Source organism: Coturnix japonica, chromosome 1, assembly GCF_001577835.2.
Source record: "Coturnix japonica isolate 7356 chromosome 1, Coturnix japonica 2.1, whole genome shotgun sequence".
Classification (NCBI taxonomy): domain Eukaryota; kingdom Metazoa; phylum Chordata; class Aves; order Galliformes; family Phasianidae; genus Coturnix; species Coturnix japonica.
This window is the reverse complement of record NC_029516.1, coordinates 23,737,045-23,759,937: the sequence shown is the minus strand read 5'-3', so window position 1 is coordinate 23,759,937 and position 22,893 is coordinate 23,737,045. Positions and strand designations below refer to the sequence as shown.

General features: G+C 38.1%; 1 protein-coding gene across 1 annotated transcript in view; it reads right to left on the bottom strand.

Annotated features, from left to right (window-relative positions):
• The window catches only part of PPP1R3A (protein phosphatase 1 regulatory subunit 3A), a 28,363-nt gene extending 15,435 nt beyond the window's left edge, over nucleotides 1-12,928 (bottom strand). Inside the window, exon 1 of the mRNA XM_015853848.2 lies at nucleotides 12,106-12,928. Within this exon, the coding sequence (XP_015709334.1) occupies nucleotides 12,106-12,899 (794 nt within the window). The 5' untranslated portion in view covers nucleotides 12,900-12,928. The remainder of the gene's footprint in view (nucleotides 1-12,105) is intronic.
• Nucleotides 12,929-22,893: the final 9,965 nt, after the last annotated feature.

Below are 22,893 nucleotides of genomic sequence, written 5' to 3'. Positions count from 1 at the left end.
CCTCCAAACAGCCTCTCATACAGCAGTGCTTCCCCTGCAATTTCGGGGTGCTTGAAAGTCAAGAGGCCACAAAATACCTCCAGCAGAGGAGCATGCAGGTGGATTCCTTTATGGGCAACCACCCACAAGCTGTAGAGAGGCATCATGAGGCGCTTAGTCCTTGCAGGAGGGAGCCAGGGTGCTGGGTGGCCGGGTCTAGCCTGCAACTCCAGTGCTGTTTGCAGCTTGCACCTGCCCGGGCCCCGAGCTCCCTGAGGCTAAACAGAAAGAGCCTTTGGAAAGCTAAGGAGAGAAATCGCTGCTGTTGCAGGAACTGGTGCTTATTTCTGACTTGTTTACCTGCACATTTTGTCTAAACGAAGGCAGAATATTATTTTTATGAACAGTATGCTCTCATTTGGAATTGACACTAATGAATGCAAGGCCCTTTCCCCCTCTTGTTTGTACCATCAAATTAATTAGCTCTATTGTGACATCAGTATTTTTCTCAAGCAGTTCAAGGCTTCAGCGTTTTCCTTTCTTTTTCTAAAGGGCATCTTCAGTGCCCTTTATCTACCAAAAGAATCATGCCTCACTTGGATTTTTCACAACTAATGCTGTTTATTATAAAAACTGATTGTGATGTGAAGATTGTTATACTGTGTGGCAAATTGCCCAAACAATTACTGTAAATGCATAAGCCATAAACTGTACTGCCAAGGACACTGGTAGGTTAGCTTCTATAAAAGAAACAATTAGAGTCTGAGGTGAAAATAATAGAGATGAGATGACAGTTATTGAAAAGGCAGAACATCCAGTTTAATGTTGTAAATATAGGTTTGTGGATTACAGTGATGGTTTTAAAGTGTTCGTGTCTTATTGAATGGAATAGAATATTACATACTTAAGAATGGGACCATAATTATTATTCCTTTTTAATTGTGATGTCTGATGCATTTGTGAGCAGTTGTTGAGAACATCCTCACATTATACTGATCCTAGTTCTAAATTATCATTCTGCTCCAAGGGTTTTCTTCTTCTTCTTCTTCTTTTTTTTTTTTTTTTTTTTTTTTTTTTTTTTTATTTTTTTATTTTACTTTTGTAGCATTTTGTTGTTCAGGGTCTGTTCTGAACAAAGTATTTTCTCTTGAGGAACTTGGAGTGCTTAGAGGGTTACAGCAATAATTATTTCAGTTTCAGCCTACACACTTCACTGCTTTAAATCATCATTATAAGTTTCATCCCTCAGCAACTCCTGCTGAGACATTCTTAAACTCCTAAAAACCATTAGATAAGAATAGCTTATCCTTATAACAATTTGTATATGAAAGTATTGATAATAATTTGCTAGAAATTAAGGGAATATATTTTGCAGAGGAATCATTTAAACACACAGTAAGTTTTTGTGCTTACTAAAGAATTTCAGTCATTTGAACAAGATTTGTTTCATATGAAGAAAAAGTATATGCACTGTACAAGAGGATGCATTGCCATAGAATTTGGTAGATGGAAAAATAGATATATTTTAAAAATATGAGAAAAGAAATGCTACTACATTAGAAAATTAAAGTCATCAGCTCTTCTAAGAGAGGGCATAGGGATAATATTCAAATACTGAATCCTGTGGTGTTGGCTCTTGCCAACTTGACACAGAATTATGATTGACCACAGTGACAGAGGTCCTGGGCATGCAAAATCAAAGTTGCAAAGAGCCCGTCCATGATTTGCAAGGACAGGAGAAAGTGAGCAGCAGAACAAAGACACCAGCCAGAAAGAAAGGCCATCAATGTCAACGCTGCAGCGAATGTGATCTCTGAAGTACCAAATCCATTAGTAGGGAGAAAAAAAAACAACAGTTAAAGTGGCTCTGAAAGAAAGTTGCAAGGGAACTAAGTGCTCAGTTGTACCACCTTTCAGGGAAATGTTCTAAGTCATTTTCAGGCTTTTACATATTGTTAAGAGGAGCTGATCTTAATGCTTGCACTTGAAGTAGGAGCATTGCAGCCCTGTTGGAATCCATTTGAGGGAGTCTGAAGCTCAGGTAGTACTGTTTCTTAGTTCTGGTTTGCAATTTGAACTAACACACATCCAAATTTCTACCTGCAGGACGATTCTATTTGAAAATATGGCCAATTCCTACCTCAGTAGTTTTGGCTTCAGATGATCCCTCTTTGTGTGTTAATGTGCCTGAACCACAGCACTGCTATTGTATATCAGTTCATTGTGCATGTCATGTGTGGTAGTGCCACTGACTTCTATTTCTGTTTAGTTTTTTAAGGAGATATTTTAAGAGCAGGAAAACCACAGAAAAAAAAATAAGTAAACTGGAAAACAGTAGTTTCAGCTGTTTTGGTTAGGTTCTAAACCAATTGAGATCACAAGGGAAAAGATTCAGAAATTAAAAGAAAAACTGGAAAAAAAAAAAAAGCAAACAAACATCAATAATATTAATAATTATAATAATAATAATAATAATAACCAGACATAACTGAATGACTGTGTGAACATTAAGTAGAAAATACAGATTATTTTTTAATATTATGCCATTACAAGAGGTCCTACTAGAATGAGGCTATATGTAAAATCAGAACCCTTATTACAAATCTAGGCCACATTGATTTTCTTATGTGACCTTCAACTACTAACAGTCTTAGAGAAGGCTCAATCTAGTTCTTAGTAAATAGGTGTCACCAAACAAACAGGACTGACACTAATTAGCTCCCTTGTTGATAGTCAGGACACAGAGGGTAGAGGCATGGAGACAGAGTGACCCGCTCATCATTAAGTGGTAGGTGAGGATATTTGCACAATGGCATGACTATGGTTTGCAAAGCAGTTACCACTTTGAAACTATGCTGTTAACAGAAGTCTGTTATCAGTTTAGCAACCCTCATAAGCAGTTTGCACAAAAATAGAGCCCAAAAGAATCTCAATTTAAATATATGAAATTTAAGAAAGATTAAAATATTAGTTAGTGTTATTTTCCTACCTAGTGGAAATACCTCTTAGTTTTGGTCATCTCGTCTAAGGAAAGGGTTTGAAACCAGAAAAGAACAAAAAGTGTGCCTGGGAAAGGACAATAATAGAGTGCCAGTAGGTTCTAAACAAGGAGAAACTGGTAAAGAGTTTTGGAAAGTGAGAAAAGATGTTGTGAATAAATGGTATACAGTATGATGATTAATAGTATCTAAGGGGACAATTGATCAAGAGAGCAGCTGTGAGGGAATCTGAATATTTTTTATTTTTTTTTTTTAAAGAAAATTCCCAATAGGATTCAGACAATGTTTGCAATAAACCTATTTTTATTAAGATTATTGGATTGGTGCTATCCTGGGGATTATATTTTCCAATTACTAATATTTTCATTTTTCAGTCTTAGTTTATGATTGAAGCAGGGACATAGGTGGCACAGAACAAAATGCATTGGCCTGGTTTGGGATGAGAATAATCATAGCCTCAAAGCAAACAGAGTCCCAAGAAATTAGTCTTTATTTTCTAGCTCATTAAAAAAGACCTTGAGTTTTAATAGCAAAACATTCGTAATTTTTTTAAAAGTACAATTGAGTGTCTGTCCATTTGAAGATTTTAGTGCCTGTATGTCTGAAATGAGAGTGAAACTCCAATTTGGTGCCAGATTCTAACCATTAACATAGCCAAGTCTATCCTCAAATCTCATTACTATAGGTATGAAGAATACAGAAAAACCCACGCACGAGTCTCAAAATTAAGCCACAGTAACTACAAACAGGAAGACTGCAACTTTAGTCAGAACCTCTTACAACTCTTTCACAATTGTGGTACCTTATTATGATATCTACATTAAAAAATAAATAAATAAATAAATAAATCAGTGGTGACTAGTTGCAGAGCTGTTGTGTACACACAGATGGGTCAAAAAACTAATATAGTACCTCAACAGATTGGGCTTGATACTTCAGCAAGAAAGTTCTCTAAGGAGAGATTCCCTTGGGTACAGCTAGAAGATCTATCAACAACTCCAGTGTGAATTAGCAGCACAGCACCTTGCTACTGGGGTGACTATCTCCAGGGCCAAAAAGAGAAAAAATATGTCTTAGGAGTCAAGTATGCTAAGGTCTAAGCTTAGGCTGAAGTTTGTGTGGAAGGGCCATTGTCAAATATTAAAATGATGTTGTAGAAAGGTTTTGGAGGTGGAGAACCTCTGTTCTTGCTTCCTTTTCTCCCACTGCTTTAAAAGATGTAAGGAGAGAAAAGCAAGTACCATCAACAAGTCTTACATTTCTGCCAAGCTGCATCTATTTAGGATAGCTCACAGGGGAAAAAGACCTTAAGTTCAGTGGAAAAAAAAAAGAGCAGTCCTTTCCCAGCAAGTCAGGGGACAGTCATTTCCTAGAGGCTGACTGCAGTATGCTGAGGCACGTACACAGGAAGATGACAGATGCCTCAGAGATAGATGGCAGTCAGGTGAGGCTAAAGCACAGACTGCCACCCTTGGAGTGAACAGAATGGGTGACTACAGAAATTCTTAGTCAGCCACTTTTGAGAGAGTTCTCCTATGCTCTACGACTTGGAAAGCACTTCTAAGCTCACTAAATACCCCAACAAGCTTAAATATCCAGGTGTTATCACAATAAGAAGAGACTTGTGTAACATTTTTTCCTGTACGTTTTCTTACTGTCACAGAGGAAGAAAGTCACAGCATGATGCACATCAAGCACGTGTTGAATGTAATCCAGTGGATATTAGTGCAGACTTACTGGAGTCACTGGGAAGAGACAAAAACTGACAAATTCTGCAGCCCTCTATAATATGAAATCATCAAGGCTTGAACATCTTACACCACTAACAGCCATAAACTTGACTGTGGGAACAACCATTACAAAATCACTTAGTACACCTAAGTGCAAAGTATGCAAGAACTGCTAGCTTTACCTAGTCCATGTGGACTCCTTACAGAAGCACTACGTTCAGTTGCATAGTTTAGTGCTCTTCAGTACTCTTTAGGACTGTTATTAGTAACCAGCAGTAATAAATCTTTTGGGTTTACTGTCAAGAGTATCAGCTGGCTCCACAGATCAGGAGGAGAGTGGAAAGACAGTCAGAAAACCAAGCCCCCCATTATGCCTTGGCATATCAACTAAATATTTTTGTGTGTGTCACTGAAGGCCTAGGGATCAAATAGCTATTTCTAACATGCTCCCTCAGTGTTAAAAGGTCTTGGCTCTTCCTTTGCCCTGAGGCAGGGACTCATTTAACTTGCAAAATACTTGTTTGGGCCATGTTTTTTCTATCTTTTGTGACTGAAAAAATAATCAATTTATAATCCATATAAAAATATGATAGGTAATTGATTAGATATTTGGAGTTCAGTTGTAGCTGAATCAATTTCTTCAATTTTAGAGCTGGATTGTGGCTTAAAGTTCATAATCACAACAAACAGCTCAGATGACACTTAGTGAATGCATTGATTAAATATGACTCTAGTGCTCTCAGTTAATGTCTCACTGACTTTAAACATATTTCCAGGACTAACATTAACCAAGACAAGGTGAATGTGATTGAATATGTATTTTTTCCAGTTGAACATTTATGACCTGCAATACCTGGACAGTGGACAAAAGACAGAGCACTAAAATGTTCCTTACCAGCCAGGGCCAGTTCACAAAATAGATAACTAACCAAACAAAAGAATAATTGAACAATGGAATACAGGATTTCCTTTATCAATGTATTTCTATTTGTCCACAGGTATGCCACAGGTATGACTTGCAGATGTCTCTGACAGTGTTCAAAACCTTATGCTGTTATCTTAGATATGTATCTGTAGAGTCTTCAAGATAGTTCATAATTCAAATATTAATTGTGTCTGGATTTCAAAATACTGTGATTAGACAGATACAAGAGAAGACATCTTAAATAACTGAGTGTATTTACTTCCTGACCTAGTAGGATTGTTCCCGGTAGAATATTTTTCCATTGGTTTATCTTAGCTTATTTTAAATGACTTTGGAGAGAAAAGCTGTTGCAGTTTCCTCAAAATATGTCTACAGAAGTATTTCCTAACATTCAGCCTCAGCTCAACAGCTTGCTTTTATCCCTCTTGTTTGAGTAATATATTTTAGATCACCTCAAATAATTGTCCTATCTCCCCAGTAATCATTCTCCTGAAGTACCTTGAGAATTCTCACTTTTGTGCCTGTGCTGTCTGCTTCTACAGCTGTAAAGGACTAGCACTGACCAGGAGGCAGGAGAAGGGCTAGGAATGCTAGACTAGATTCAGCAGTGGAGGAGTTCTGCTTTTAGCTGGCTCCCTGTGAATGGATAGCTTGTCTAGCAGCTGCTCTCCTGGTAAAAACAGAGATTGCAGTCACTTCCTAATAATAGAAATAAACTTTAGTCAAATCCCATATCTGTATGCTGATCAAGGTGTAACTTGTGACTTGAGATGCCAGAAACAACCTTGAAATTAAATAGTAGTACATAAAGAATACGCATGTTTTAACACCTCTCTTCTTTCCTCTTTCTGATTATGATGTGAAATAATCAAAAGAACAAGGATTAAAAGGGAACATAATTTAAATGCCATATTTTAAATGGACCAGCTGGGAATAATACAGTTGTTCCTCATAGCAAAATATATGCTAAGTTAGTTCCAAATGTCTTCTTTAGAAGTCCTAGATTGTTAACAGTTTGTGGAAAAGGCCAAGAGGAGGTGATGCAGATCTGCATTGATCAGGACAACCTAGACACAGCCTTGCCATCTACCTGCGGAAGACTGACTGAGCACAGAGCAAGGCTTGCCAGGCTGTATCACAGAGTCACTGAGGGCTGTCATGGACCTCTGGGTCCATCTGACACAACCCCTGCTGCAGCAGGGGCACCCAGAGCAGGGTTCCCAGGCCCACATCCAAATGGCTTTTGAAAATCTCCCAGGAGACTCCACAAACTCTGAGCAATCTGTGCCAATGCACTGCCACCTGCAAAGCACAGGAGTGCTTCCTGGTGTTCAGACGGAACATCTTGTACTTCAGTTTGTGCCCATTGCCTCTTATTCTTTCACTGAACATCACCAAAATGAACCAGGTTCCATTCTCTTTGCACACTCCTTTCAGGTACTTATACACACTGAGGAGATCTGTCCCTCTTCTTCTTCAGGATAAATCATCCTTTCCCAGCTTCTCCTAGCATTCCCAGCCTTTCCTCACAGAAAAGATTTTCCAGTCTCTTTACCATGTTCATGGATCTCTGTTGGATTCTTTCCAGTGTGTCCATGTCTCTCTTGTACTGAGGAGCTCAGAACTGGACACAGCACTCCAGGTGTGGCCTCAGCAGCGGTAAGCAAAGGGATGAATCACCTCCTTTGATCTGCTGGCAAAACTTTGCTTAATACAGCCCAGGATATAGTTGTTTATTTTTATTTATTTATTTATTTATTTTGGTGGTAAAAGAGCATTAATGACTCATGTATCTGCATATTCCTTCACAATATAATTCCTTTACCTTCCATCAGAAAGCAGATGAGACTGACACTGAAGACAGGAGATTACACTTACCCAGAAGAAATTCTCTCACTGACAATTACATTAACGCTATTCAGTATTTATACTCCTGAAATTGGCTTTGATGGACTACAGACCAGGGGGTTTTAATCTCTTCCTTCCTATCATGCTTTGTACACAGAACAGCTCTTGTACAAAACTTCACCTAATTTTGTGTTCTGTTTTAAAGAGTCATTACACAATTGATGTAATACCATTCAGGTAGAGGTACAATCCAGCAATTATAGTGCTACACGTGTGAGCTCAAAGAACTAAAAGGGGCTAACAGTTATGAGAAACAAACTAGCTTTCCCTCGCTTCTCAGAGAACAGGAGTCTGACTATACTTTTTAACCTTATCAGCCATTTTCCTGGCGCTGTACTTCCTGCTGCTCTCTTGACAGATGGCAAATCAGGACCAGGCACAGAAATAGGGCTCAGCGTCACCAGTGACAGGGAAACAGTTTGCAGGTCGTTATCACTGCGCCATACACGTGCACCATGATTTACAGGGGTTTGCCTCATGCAACACATAGCCAGTCCTGGTCTAATCAGACCAATGGAGGAGGCTGTGTTCCACAACATAAATCTTGTGGTCTGAACCTGAGAACTAGAAGAAATATGTTATTCAAAATCATCATGAATGTCCCAAAACCAAGAGAATCAAACAAAAAGAGGAAACAGTAGAGTTGATACAATTCAGTCACATTATTCCAAATGATCAGATGTGGTTTATATGATAGAAATTAGAATTGTATTCTGACAGAAACTCTCTCTTTTTTTTCCAGAAGAAGCTTTCAAATCTTTGGGAGTCAGTTATTATTTTTTTCCCGTAAGAACATATCTGTGAGTATTTATAATTTAAATGCATTCCTTTAATTAGACTAAAAGATAAAGTAATTCATTCAAATATTATTTTTCCAAACCTTTTGTGCCTGTGAATCTTTTCACGATTTATGAAAAACGATAAAAGCTGTTAAAATTTACATTGAAGAGAATTTTAGCTTGGAAAAATACAGTGAGAAGCAAATATTTAATGAAAGTTTGAGAGAAGACTATTTTTTCATGTCTAGACATAGAAACAAAAGCAAATGAAACATGGAATGAATAGGCATGTGGTTTTGATCATCTGAATCTAAGTACCTTTCAGCATTAATTACTGCATGCAGAATTAGTTCTGCCTTTTGCTATCAATTCTTTTTCAGGTGCGAATTTTGAGTGTTGAGCACAATTTTATTTTCTTTTTAAATAATTAGGTCAGATGCCATCTCATTGCCCTTATTCACACGCAGCTTTGTCCTGGCTCATGTTCTTAAGGGGAAACTGGCACAGTTTGATTGTGTTTCCTCAGTAACTTCCTCTATAACTCTATATTATTCCATTCACTTAAATAACACAAATAATCCCTACTAATGACATTTAATGAGCCACACAGCTATGCCCTAGAGTGTATCAGACTATCTGCATGAAAAGAAAAAAAAAAGCATCATTCTTGAACAGTCCTAATTTTGTAACTGAAGAGGTAAATTGCTCATTTTAAGAGAAAGTATAAATATCACAGAGACGAGGTTTAAAGAAAATAAATCAATGATAATAGGTTTCTAAAACTGAGCAAGGGTCCTAAATAGATGCTGCTTTTAAATATCCTTGTATTTAGGTTGCTATAAAGAAATCATCAATTTAGATGCCCACTTTGTGGACAGGGACAGCAAGATTCCTTACCTGTGTTTTCATTGTGTGATCCATAGATAAAATTATTACTTCTATGAATATCAGCTTGTTTTGCTGCAGCTCCTCACACGACCTAGTTATGGTCCAGCACCCCAATTTACTAAACGTTCTGTATGCATGCATTAGAGCATATATACACTATGCAGAGTTTATAATTTGAGCGTAGAACAAGGGGTGAGAGAGAGACAGGATGGTGGAGGAAAGCAGGGAAACAGACAGCACTGTTCAACATGATATGAAATACTCACAGCACATCAGCAGCTTCACTTTGCCAATTTTGGGGGGTTTGTTTTTCTTGAGCTTTTTTATAGACATCAAAGCAAAGGAGTTTTAATGAGGGTCTGAAGGAGAATAATGAGGTACTTTTGCAGATGTCTGCAGGGTGTTCCTCCTCACTCAAAGGGGCAACACGTACAAAGACACTTTGAAAAACAAGTGAGCAATGGAGGTTGGCATCTTAGTTCTTTTGAAACGAAAGTCCCTGATGCTGACCTCATTTACACTGGTGAAATCTGTAACTCCTGTGAAGTCAATGAAGTCCCTGTAGCATAAAATTGGTCCTGTATTACAATCTGCCAGAACTGTCTTTCAGAAGCCATGGAGACCACTGAAACCTTATTTCAGAAATACTTTTGGCTCATTTTTTAATTTATTGTAGGGTATATTTACACGCTTCTGCCATTAAAAGGTCTTGAAAGTGTGTGTTAGTAAGCATATGCAAAAATGTGTAATAGAACTTGATGTAAACACGAATTTGACTACTTTGATTTTTCTATCACAAATTGTCATGTGTGTGCATGTGTATACATGAACAAATATGCATGTGCATAAATATATATGTACTCTTGTGCACACAGCACACACACACATGCATATATATGTATGTTCCTCTGCATTCTAATGTAGAGGAAGAGAACTTCACATCTCTGGTAGGGAGCAAGTTAATTAATTTTATTCTAAGAAACAGATATGTTATCTTCTTTCCTATATTTTGCATATCTCCATGCCTAAGTTACCTGTGATGTATTCATTATATACATGCAAAAGAGCAGTTTCCAAATGAAATATTTCTACAACCTACACTAACACCAAACATGTCACCTTAGAGTTTTAAGGGAATTAAACAGTTTGTCACCGCTTGACCTCATCTGCCCAGATGTATCTAAATGATCAGGTTGGACCTGAACACAGGTGGAAGCCTGGGACCCCTTGGATGAAGACTCAGCCATCTATGTCCATCTCCTCCATGTGAGCTACCTGAACTCAGGCTGAAATCACACTGCCTGCATATGCCTGTGTTATCTGATATCAAGGCCCTTCTACAGAATACCTCAGGCTATCTTATTTACCCGGAGTGCATCATGTGACACTTCTTGAAGGACAGATACGACGTACAGAACCAGGCACAAATGTCAGGGTTTGGCCACATGGTACGTAAATGTGTCACTCCCTCTTCTCTCACGTACAAGGATATTCCCTGGGGAAGCATCAGCGGGGTGGCCCCAGTGAGGGCCTAGGGAACATTTCTTGGGATAGTTCTGTGGTCTGGCTATGAACTGGGTCTTGGGTTATCACAGGGAACTGGCCCTACACTGGGATGGTGATGCAGGCACTAAGTCGCACTGCACACATGCTATCACAGGACTCACACTCAATCAGAGCCACCAGAGGCTCTCAGCACAGCAAGCTTGGCCTTAAGAAGGAAAAAGGGCAGGAAGGCTCGGCTGGGGGAAGCCCTGGAGGCTCCTCACTTCTCAAACCTCAAACACTGCCGTGGTTTTATTCCCCCCTCCCCACAAGTTCAGTTCAGTGGAAGAGCACAGGCAGTTAAAATCTGGGAAATCAAACAGCACTGTCTTGGCAAGATTACTGGAGCTAAATATTCAATGTAAATTCAGTTCTGGGAGCTACGTATTACAGAGGACACTGCAAGTAAGAAACAGATCTGGTTCTGCAGAACACCTACAGATTTGTAGGAAATACACTGATCAAAAACCTAAGAATCAGGTTTTCATGATCAACATTACTTACAGAGAAGAAAGAAAAGGTGTTAAAAACAGAGTAAGAATCTAAAAGTTTTTGTTCCTGAGCTTATCTCTTTACACGAGATCAAGTTATATGTTAAGTACTGCCACTTTTCAGTTAGGAGAATACTACATTTAACTAATGTTCATATACTTTTTAATATGTCATCAGCTCTGCCTTATGAATCTTTATTCATATCACCATTTGTGAAATAAAAACATCAAGCACTGAAAGGAAGACAGATTTGATCCTTCAAGTTACCACTTACAGAACAGCCCAGGCAATTATAGAAAAGTTAGTACCCACTACTCTAATTGCAGTAGGACCCTTCCTTGAGTTACCAGCATCCTGAAATACTATTGCCATTCTTTTACTGGTTGGATGTTGAGAATGAAATATGAAAAAAAAAACAAAAAACAACTGAGAAAATCCAAAATCACTTTTTTTTTTTCTTCTGTTAAACACTTGTAGATTTACCAAGAGACTGAATGAGTTTTAACAGCACAGCTATCTCAATCTAGAGCAAATTGGGCTTACCAGCTCACTGATGTCAGCTCAGTTTATATGATACAAAGATCAAAATCAGTGCTCTGCACATAATTTGTAGTCCTTCACTTTGCTTTCCAAATGAGTGGCATGCTTGTCATGCATTAAAATTCTGATGTTTGTTCCCAACCAAACTGTCTACAGAAAAATAATACCTGATAAATTCAAAAATTTTACTAAAAAAAATTCTTAGCCTCATTTACCGTTTTTAAAATGCAGCACAGAATTTTAAATCCCTCAAGCACAATTAGAAAGTTAGAATTAGTCAACTCTATTTTAAGTTACCAACGGAGAAGACATAACCTCACCTGCTCAGTGCCGTCTTTAAGCAGCCTTTAAGATGTCTATCAGCACCTTCTCTGTGTGGTTTATTATCCAACTTGGGCACAGTTTCTTTCTTGTGACAAATCAGAGTGTAGTTTTTGTCATCGTTGTTTGCCCAGAAGGTACCGATCGATGTTTCATATCGTATACAGAATTCCACTCTGGCTCCATCTCTCTGATAAGGAGGCACCAAAGAAATCTTAAAGCAGAACTGGTCAGTTTCACTGCCACAAGAATTAGGCATGAACTCTGCTAGGATATCATAATAACTGACCCAGTTATCCAGTGTCATTCGAACATACACCGCCTTTTCAAAAGATACGTTGAGGACTCGTATAATGCCATTCATACAGGTAATCCCAGGCAGGAACACAATTGACTCCAACAGCACTTTCTGTTCTCGCACTTTTTGCAAAACTTCTTCTTGGGAAGTAGGTAATGTAAACAGCTGAGTTAAAAAGAATTCCTCTTGAGGGAAAGCTTCGTCTTCTAAGTCATTGTTTTGTGCTATATTTGGAATTTCCCAGGTATCAAACTCTTTAACGGACACAAGATCAAACCCAAATGCATCAGCAAATGAAACTTTTCTTGCAATGCTGGTGGGGGCATCTGCCTCCTCTTCCTCTGAAGAAGCAGAATTCTTCCTTCGGGGAAGTGGAGAGAAACGGTGTTTAATGTCAGGTTTAACATCTTCATCTTCAGAAAAGTAATCGTTTACAGTAGGGACTTCTAATAAGTTAGCCTTGCTAACCCGACTAGGTCTTTCGAAAGACTCCATTAGGCTCTCTGATATAAACTGAAAGAGGACTGTACAACTAGTAGCAGCTGATATTTGAGACACTGATCTAAAACAAGGATTAATGTTACAGTTGACATTGCAAAAGGGGCTTAGACCTATTAATAGATGCTGTGGTGTGTCAGCTATGTTGGCTTGTTTTTAATATGATAGTATTTGATGTTATAATTTCAATTATACATTTCTTTAATACTGCATTCCCTATTTTGTGTGGCTCTGTGTGCTATGATGAAAGATAATATTTAAAATAAAGCTAAACAAATGGTACTACCTTTAGATGAACAACTTATGTTTCACAACAAATTCATCACATTCCACAAATGAAGAGCTATTAATCTTTGATTAGAATGTATCAGGTCAGTCATTACTATATTTTAAATTACTTCCATATTTATTTTCAAGGACATTTTTTGCAGTGTTTTAAGATACAAAAGTACAATGCCACATTCTCCCATGGCATTATACCATGCTAAGCCAGTGAGCCAGATCCTAGAACTGTGCCAGCTTTTTCTAGCTAAGGATCAGCAATCACAACTTAAATGGACAATAAATGCAGTAAAGCACTGAAGTAAGCACCCTAGACATGAATTTGTAATTCACCATTGTAAATAGGACTGAATTAATCACTAATTATAATACAAAATTATCTAGTGCTTGACTGCGTTGAGCATCATCCAACCAAGTGGAGACAAAATCAAGTCATAGAATTAACTTGTGCAGCCAGCCCTGAAACAAAAACCGTGTGTCACACAGCTATAAACAGGAGGAAGAAATACATTTTCTGTTTAATTTTTCTGCCTTTGTGCAGATTATCTTCCGATAATATCAAATGAAATGGTTCCTCAATCAACTTAATCAGTTAGAGTTTCGTTCCCAATTTCATGGTATTCCATGCATGGAAAAAAATGCAGTGTTTTTGGGGCAAGGATCATGGAGCCAAAATGTCATATTTTTGACTCATATTTCTTTACCTGTTTTCCTTGTGTCTTTCTCAAAGGTCAAATGAATGCTATAATGTAATTGTGCAGTACAAGTTAATAAATATGACAGGACTTGCTTTGATTTAGCCATGTCAGAGACTGACAGCATTAGTGGCATCATCACAGATCTCTTCATACTTTCATATGGCTTGGGCCTTCTGATCTCTCTTGAATCCTTTCTCCTGTTGTTACAAGTAATTTGCTTCTTCCACCATGAGAGCATCTCCAAGTCTTTCCAATGCTTCTCCACCTTAAGCTCTTAATAGCTATCCCATGGTAGGTGTCCAGGTGGGTCTTGAATATCTCCAGAGAAGGAGAATCCACAACCTGCTGGGCTGCCTGTTCCAGTGCTCCATCACCCTCACTGTGAAGAAGTTCCTTCCCATACTGGTACAGAACTTCCAATGCTCCAGTTTGTGGTTCTTTCCCCTTGTCCTGTCCTCACAGACTGCTGAAAAGAGGTTGGCCATGTCCCTTTGACTCCCACACTTAAGATACTTACAAACATTAATCAAATCCCCTCTGAGGCTTATTTTCTCAAGGCTGAACAGACCCAGTCTGCTCAGACTTTCGAACAGGAAAATGTTTATAAAACATCCATACTTCATTACTATTACCGTAATTTGAAAAAATAGCACGTAAGGAGAAATTCATAAAATCACTTTCTAACATAAGCTGCAGAACTTCTAGCACAGCGTTTGGGATTTTAATGATTTTAAAACTGTACTTGGCAATGATGCATTTTTCAGCAAGGGCTAACAGTGCAAATTTCTTGTTTAAAGACAGTAATGCTATCCAGACAGGTATTCTTGAGGTCCAAGGAAGGGAATGAGATCTAGTGCCCCTCCCATGAGGAGTCTCACTCAGTGAGATCCTAGAAGCATCTCTTCTACCTCCTCCTGCATTCTGTCCTACACACAGCCACACAGTGAACCTGCTGTATGCACATTTTGGTTTAGTATCACGCAAATTAAGTGCTGTTTGGGAAGTGAGGCTTCTTGCTCTAGTGGCAGTTTTACTTCTTCTGTCAAGGTAATCTAAGAAAATACTACAGTAGTAATTGTACAAACAAAGAGAACTTATTTATGACATTATTACCCTACTGGTTACTCGTATTTCTGTTTCAAGGACACTTCTATAAACAAGAAATACCAGTGACATTAATCAAGACAAGTCTGTGCACATGTAACTGTTATGGTGAATTGACTGAATTCATCACCTACCCTGCAAATAAAGGAACCTGAGTGTCCTGGTGGATGACAGGTTGGCCATGAGCCAGCAGTGTGCCCTTGTGGCCAAAAATGCCAATGGCATACTGGGATGCATTAAGAGGAGTGTGGCCAGCAGGTCAAGGGAGGTGATCCTCCCCCTCTACTCTGCCCTGGTGAGGCCTCATCTGGAGTATTGTGTCCAGTTCTGGGCTCCCCAGTACAAAAAAGACAGGGATCTCTTGGAAAGAGTCCAGCAGAGGGTCTGGAGGGCCTGGAGCATCTCCCCTATGAAGAAAAGCTAAGTGAACTGGGTCTGTTTAGCCTTGAGAAAAGACGACTGAGAGGGGACCTGATCCAGGTCTATAAATATCTGAAGTGTGGGGGGCAAAATGCAAGGCCAGATTCTTTTCAGCAGTGTGTGGAGAAAGGACAAGGGGAAATGGCCACAATCACTTTGAATCCACAAGCCTCATCTTCAGTGCAGAGGGGTGGAGACTAAAGACTGTTCCTCCACCTGAACTAGGGCTTGCATGGAAAGTCTGTTCCATGTTATTGCTTTCATGAGAGTCTCAGTAAGTATTTAACCAGATTGGTATAGAGAGATACACCAAAGCAAGTATTGCAGTGCATGTAAGAATTTCATTAACAATGTAAAATTATTGCTATGAAAAATGCAGTACAAGAAATAAATGAAAATGTCTTGCTTTTTCTTTGCATCTTGCTTTATGGTGTCCAAAGTACCTAAGTCAGATGACAGAATAAGAATTTCCTTTTGGACTGTATCAGCAACAGGTAATTTAAGAATTCCTTCAAGGGGTAATTTCCTTAATCAATTACTTTCTGAATCCTCATCTTCTTTGCCTTTTTTTGCATATACCAAATTCAAATGTTGAATCAAAGCAAGTGTTTTACTAAATACTGTTTAATTAGCAATGGAAATAGGAGGTAGAATACAGTAAGAATGGGCAGAAAATAAAATGGCATTGTGTGGGGTTACTTCTTCAGTGAACAGCATTGTAAACATTACAGAGGAGAGAGAACTTACTAAAGCTGCTTTAGTAAGTTATGAAAGTTATTTTTGAAGAAGAATCTGCTTCCCCAGGTTAGAGAAAGTCTGTATAGGAAGAATAGACAGTATATTTTCTCTGCATATATTTCTTCTTTCAGATAAAATTGGACACTGACTGAGTGAGAGTGGCTATCACTCTGATGTCAAAGCTTTGCAGACTTTTCAGACAGTGACAAGAAAACTCCCACAAAGAATAGGCATAAAACAAAGAATTATATATGCCTTATATTTTGTATAAGAAACCTTGATTTGGGAAGTTTTTCACTCTTTCTCTTTTAAAGGGAAAGACTCAAGGAAAACAAAATCAATTCCAATAATAACATGGAGCAAGGAGAAACAAATAAAGTGCTCAGAAATATGGGGTGGATATTTTCCTTGTGGGCACACCTGAAAATCTTTACATCAGAGATTAGGGGTTTTAGCTCCTCAGAATATTTCTCTTTTGTTCATCTTTTTATCTTTCATTCTCCTTAACATCTTTCTTTCCTTGTATTATTTGCTGACAGGATTGTTCATCTGCTCAGGTATGGAGCCCTTTTCTACACATTTCTTCTTGCTTGGGATTTGAGTCCAACTTCTGTGCTTTTGATTTTTAAGTCTTTACTGTGCTTAAATTCCTTATCTCTTCAGTCTGGCTTCCTTTAATAACCTCAGTTTCTTCAGTTTCTGAATGCCTGCCCTTGAAATTGAAAACATCAGTAAGATGGTTTTTCCCTATTCTTTATTTAATTTGAATACTTGTAGATACTCAAAGTCCAGTCTAAAATTTTCTACTTTTAAACAGTGGGTACTAAAGTAGCAGAACATGTGCTTGTTTCTGTGATTCTTTGTTGGAAACAAAGGAAGGAATATATAGTCCCTATCAAAGTGAGGTAATTGCTCTCCAATCTGATGCTAGTCCATAAAGACACATATCTCACTAGAAATAACCATATAACCTACAATGAATCTGGTGAAATCACTTTTGATATTATTATTGTAGAAACGCATTCAGATCTGACTGGCTTTTGGCTGCAGTAACAGAAGTGTGGTGATCCATAATAGACAATCTGAAGTGCCAGGTCACACCCTTCAGAGATAACCTCAACAGTTTCTACCACGATATCACAATTAGTTTGCTAAAAGTAAGACAGAAGGAGAACAAAACTGATAAATAAGTCAACAGAAGACTATGAAAAGCCACCAGTATGATGGTAAGATGGTTGGAACTTACGGATGTGCCGGGAAGGAATTTTGTAGTAGGGATAGGGCAGGTCAAATGAATGCCTTCAAAAGAATTCATAACTAAGATCAGTGTGGACAATAGCATTACTAGTCTTGTTTCCTGATCTAAAAAGATTATGGCTACCAACTGAACCAGAAGCTAGTGGATCTTAGAGTCTGAGAAAATGTTGCAAGTACTCAATCAAGATGATCAACTAGGATGTGAACTCCAAGCTCAAAGAGATCAGTTTAATGGGTAGTCTAGGCCCTCTGTCAGTTTTTTGCTAGAATTCACGCTTGAAGGAAGCCACCAAGAGTTATTTCCATAAGTCAGCAAATCATGAACAATATCAACTTCAGCCTTGTAAGACTGAATCCTTGAGGCTGTTATTAATGCCTTGAAATACTGATCTCGTTTGGGAAAACACATTTTGAACATCAGAAGTGACCCAAAAGAAGACAATCAAGTAACCAAGGAGAATGATTCTTCTGAGAAGCAAGGTTTTCTTTCAAAGCTTCTACCACTTTGTTTTGTTTTACTTTAGAAAATACTTAAGCATACTTAATCAATTTTCTTGACTAATTACATGAGATGATTGTCTTGTCCTTACTAGTGTCAGAACTCAGGACTCTGAGGGTTATGTCAAAGTTCAAGTGGAAGTTCACGCATTGGGGTCCCAGTGCACAGCACTCACTCACTTTGAGTGCTACTTGCTCCCTCAAGTGGTTTCTTGGGTTCAGAAAGACAGGTCACATGCATACTCAGATTGAAAACTAGTTGCACAACTGGGACCAGAGAATTCCATGGTTTTTTTTTGAGCTTTAATTTAATTTAATTCATTTTCATCAAGAATAGGTATCCTGCAGCTACCAAATTGGATAGCAAGTGTCATGCAGTACTTTCTTTTAGGGTGTAAAACAAATGTTTGTTGTACTAAATACAACATGCTTGACTAGGTGTAGAACACAGGAACCAACATGTTGATTTCAATTTGTTCTGCATATCAGTGAAGGGTCTAATCCTTTCACAATGCTATCAAGCCACAGTCATTTTTTCATTAATCATTACATTTCAGTGGGGAACACTGAAGGGTGTTTTCTCAGATTATAATGAAGTAAAAGGCTAACGTCATGGTCTGTTTATCTTCATACTTAACATAGTATAATTATTTTATATTTTTTTTCATTCAGCTACGATTCGCACCTTGACTTTTGTAAACACTGGCAGTTCAGTTTTCATTGTTAAGGATGTTGACTTAACAGAGTATAAAATAGGAATCTATGTGCACGAGTGAAGCATATTTAAAGTCCTGCTTCCTTTTCTCCTGCTGCTTATATTCAGCGAACCAATTATTCAACTGAATACTTACAGAAAAATATCAGGACACTTAAAAAAACTGCTAGACTTCATGCTGCTATAATGACTGAAGACTATTCTGAAAACAGTGAAGGAAGTCCAGCCATCCTTACTGTAGGAGGAGAAGATGGAAATCTGGTTGATAGGATTCCAGCCCAGATTCCCAGCTCACACACATGCACCAGAAGTGGTCTTTCTGTACCTGTGGATGAAGGAAGAATTCTGGAAAAACCACCCCTATCTTACATAGCCTTAATTGCAAAGGCAATTCTTTCTTCCCCTGCAAATAAACTGAATTTAGCTGCTATCTACAAATATATTGAAGATAATTTTCCTTTCTACCGGAACAAAGGTCGAGGCTGGAGAAACAGTGTTCGGCATAACCTTTCACTAAATGATTGTTTCATCAAAGTGGGAAGATGTGAGGATGGCAAGGGGAACTACTGGAGTATCCACCCATCAAACTTAAATGACTTTGTTCATGGGGACTTCAGGCAACACCGACGGGCACGAAAGCGAGGACGTCAGAAGGAGCTAGAGCATTGCCTTGCTATGAATTATTTTGTGCCATGGGGACACTGTCTCTCCTACCCAGCACCAGGTGTATTTTATCAAACACATTATTTTCAAGATCCTCTCTGGAAAATGCTCCATGCTGACAGACTGCAGTTTATGCATGAATACCAAAAGTGGAATGCAAACAGTGATTTAATCACAGGGAAGTTTTTGCCTCCGCTACAGACTAATAAGCCACAGAGCATTTGTATGGACTGGTTTTACAGATTTCCTACAGCTTCAGCTATGCATCAGAATATTTGCCTAAATATTCAGCACACGTTGCCTAATTCCTTGTTTTTCTCTCCTCAGAAGCAGCAGTGATGTTAAGCATTCAGACATACCTGTAAGTACTAGATGGTACTTGAAGTGCAGCAGCTTTACAGGCATCTCTTCTTGGGACTCTATCAACATACATTAATATATATTGTACAGTTTTCAATGTTTATGTTATGTTTAAAGACAGCAAAAGAACTCTCTTGCTCATGTAAGCCAGTGATTGCCAATGACTGTTACCTAAGAGTATTAGTTTCTAACTTACTACTATATATATATATATATATATATATATATATATTCAGTGTATATATATATATATACATACATATATATATATATATATATATGCTGAACAATAGCAATGCATTGATTAAGAGATGTAAACAGGTTTTGGTGGGCAGTCTGCTCTAGGTGACCCTGCTTGAGCAGGGGGATTGGACCAGATTTCTTCCAGAGGTCCCTTCCAGCCTTAACCATTCTGTTATTCTCCATTAGCACAGATTGCTCAATGAAATTATTTTAAAATTATCCCATATTAATCACATTGTAGTATACTGCAGCACAGTTTTTAAATTAGTATGTATATTTGTGTCTGCATAACTATATACTCAAACATGTACACCCATTTATACAATTGCATTTATATTATGTAGATTGCTCTGAAGGTAATGCCTCCTATTTATGTCTATGAAAACTACATCAGATACAGAGAGCACAATAACTCTATTTGATAGATCAAATTCTAGGCTACAAAACACTGTTTTTCAGCATAGACATCACCATTGTCTATTCATTTTTTTCCACTGATGAACAAGAGCCTGCATGCTACACTCATAAAAATATGCATGGATGTCCGGAATATGGTTTGTCTTTCACATAATTGTTGTCACAGATGAAAAGCATCACCCACTGCCTCACTGTGGTCACATTCAATGATTGGTCTCCATAAATATTGAGAAAGCATCAATGCTTATCGTGGGATGCAATATTTTCTGCATGGAAAAATTCAGTGACACACCTCTGTTCCATATTCACTTCCATGTCAGATGCCATTCTGCCAGACTGCACCTTTGCTGCCATCTGTCATACAGCAACAACACGTAACAGAATATTGGTGGGAAGGTTCAGCCTCTACTGCCATACCACCAACATCTGCCTCTGATGTTGTGGGCCAGCATAATAAAATAGGAGGCATTACTTTAGGAGGAGCTGTGGCATTTAGAATAGAAAAAATAAATGCATTTTTCTTCAGTCAGTTGTGGAAGTCATTAAAATACTACTTGTTTGCCACACTGTTGGAAATACTAAGTGAGTTATACTTCTGTTCATTTAATTTTATACATTGGTTAGAACTACTTGCCACTATTAATTCTGGTGTATTGATCCAAAGACCATTGTACGTTTATATATCCTTATCAATTAAATGTATAGTTGCTCCTGTTTGCATAAATCTTCAGATGAATAAATACTTCAAGTGAAATAGGAATGCATTATTTTGAATATGTTTTTAAGTTCAAGCCTGGTTCTTGAATGCATAGCAATATCTTAATTGATTTTAATTAATGACAGCATGACTAATTTCTGGTTTACCCATTATTTGGGTGTAATGTATTTAAGAAATTTTCACTCCTTAGATAATGTCACCTATGTGAAATTGCTTAAGCTTGTACCTATGCTTTTAGTTTACATTATTGTATGTATTGACATAAATGCTTACATAGTTATAGAGTATATGATGATACTAAGTATTCAATTATATTTATTAAAAGCAAATTTTTACCTAGCAAACTTATTGTAATCAAATTGCTTTATTAAGCTCTGTATTTATAAGTACAGAAAATTAGTTTTATACTAAAGGCTGCTCAAAATATCTTTTGAAAATACTTATCCTATATTGTGTTCATGTTTACTATTTAAGAGTAGTTATGATTTTATGGATGTATATTTAATTTCAATTGCTAAACATTTTGCCATGCTTATCTAATGCATTTGCCTTCAGCTAGTTTTGTTACTTTATATTTTTCTTAATTTCTTCTAAAATGTTTCAACTTTATGAGAACTAAAGGGGCATTGAAGGTGGAAATTAGCATTTCTTGTAGCTATGCTTTATGGGAGCAGCACTTAGAGTTTGCTTACAGATAACATTTAATCAGGAAAGCATAGCAATCATTCCAATGAAAACATTCGGCTTTTTCTAAGTTGTAAACTTTCAGAAAAACCTGCTTGGAAATATTGTGGCCAGCAGGCTGAGGGAGCTGATCCTGCCCCTCTGTGATGGTGAGGCCTCACCTGGAGTACTGTGTCCAGATGGGGAGTCCTCAGCACAGGAGAGACATGGACCTGTTGAATTTTGAATTGCCACAAAGTGATCCAAGGGAAGGAATACCTCTCCCATGAGAACAGGCTGAGAGAGCTGGGGCTGTTCAGCAGAGAAGAGAAAGCTCTGAGGTGACCTGATAAAGGCCTCTCAGTATGTAAAAGGGGAAGTGACTTACAAGCTCAGGGAAGGCAGATTTAGGTTGGACATAAGGAAAAAGTCTTTTACAGGGAGGGTGGTGAGGCAGTGGAATAGGTTGCCCAGAGAAGTGGAGGATGCCCTGTCCCTGGAGACTTTCAAGGCAAGGTTGTATCAGGCCCTGGGCAATGTGATCGAGCTGTGGATGTTCCTGTTCGTTGCAGGGGTGTTGGACTGGATGACCTTTAAAGGTCCCTTCCGACTCTTAGAACTGTATGATTCTATGATTCAGTGATTCCATTTGCTCACTGAAAAGTTGGATTTGAGTAATAAAGCTCTAAAGAGTCTGCTGTGATAAAATCATGAAGAGACCGGGTATCTAAACAAAACATGAGACTTAGATAATGACTCAGGCTCTTGGCCACATAGGGAGACAGGATGGAGAAAAGGAAGGAGGTAAATGGGGTTGGAAAAGGAGACCAGATTTGCTGATTGAGGAGGCAGGAGCTCTGAGAAGTTTGGGGAATACAAACTGTGAATGCCAGGCAATTAAAATCAGATGAAATTAAAACCTAAGAATAAGAAAACCTGGGATGCCTTTAAGAAATAGCAGGTGAAAACTCTTTGCCTACAAGTCTGTGTACTAGAATGTCAGGGATGAAATGTAATACTCAGTTCTTTAGCTGTCAGCAAATTAGTTCAAAATTACACAAGACAACCAGTTACTCCTGTTCTCTCTCCATTAGCTCACTTGGCAAAAGTCTGTGAAGTGCACCTTGCAATATTCTTAGAGGGACACAATGCCATTTGACTTCATTTTCCATGATAAAGGAGAGCTGGAGGAGGGAAACAGGGGAATGAGCTTTG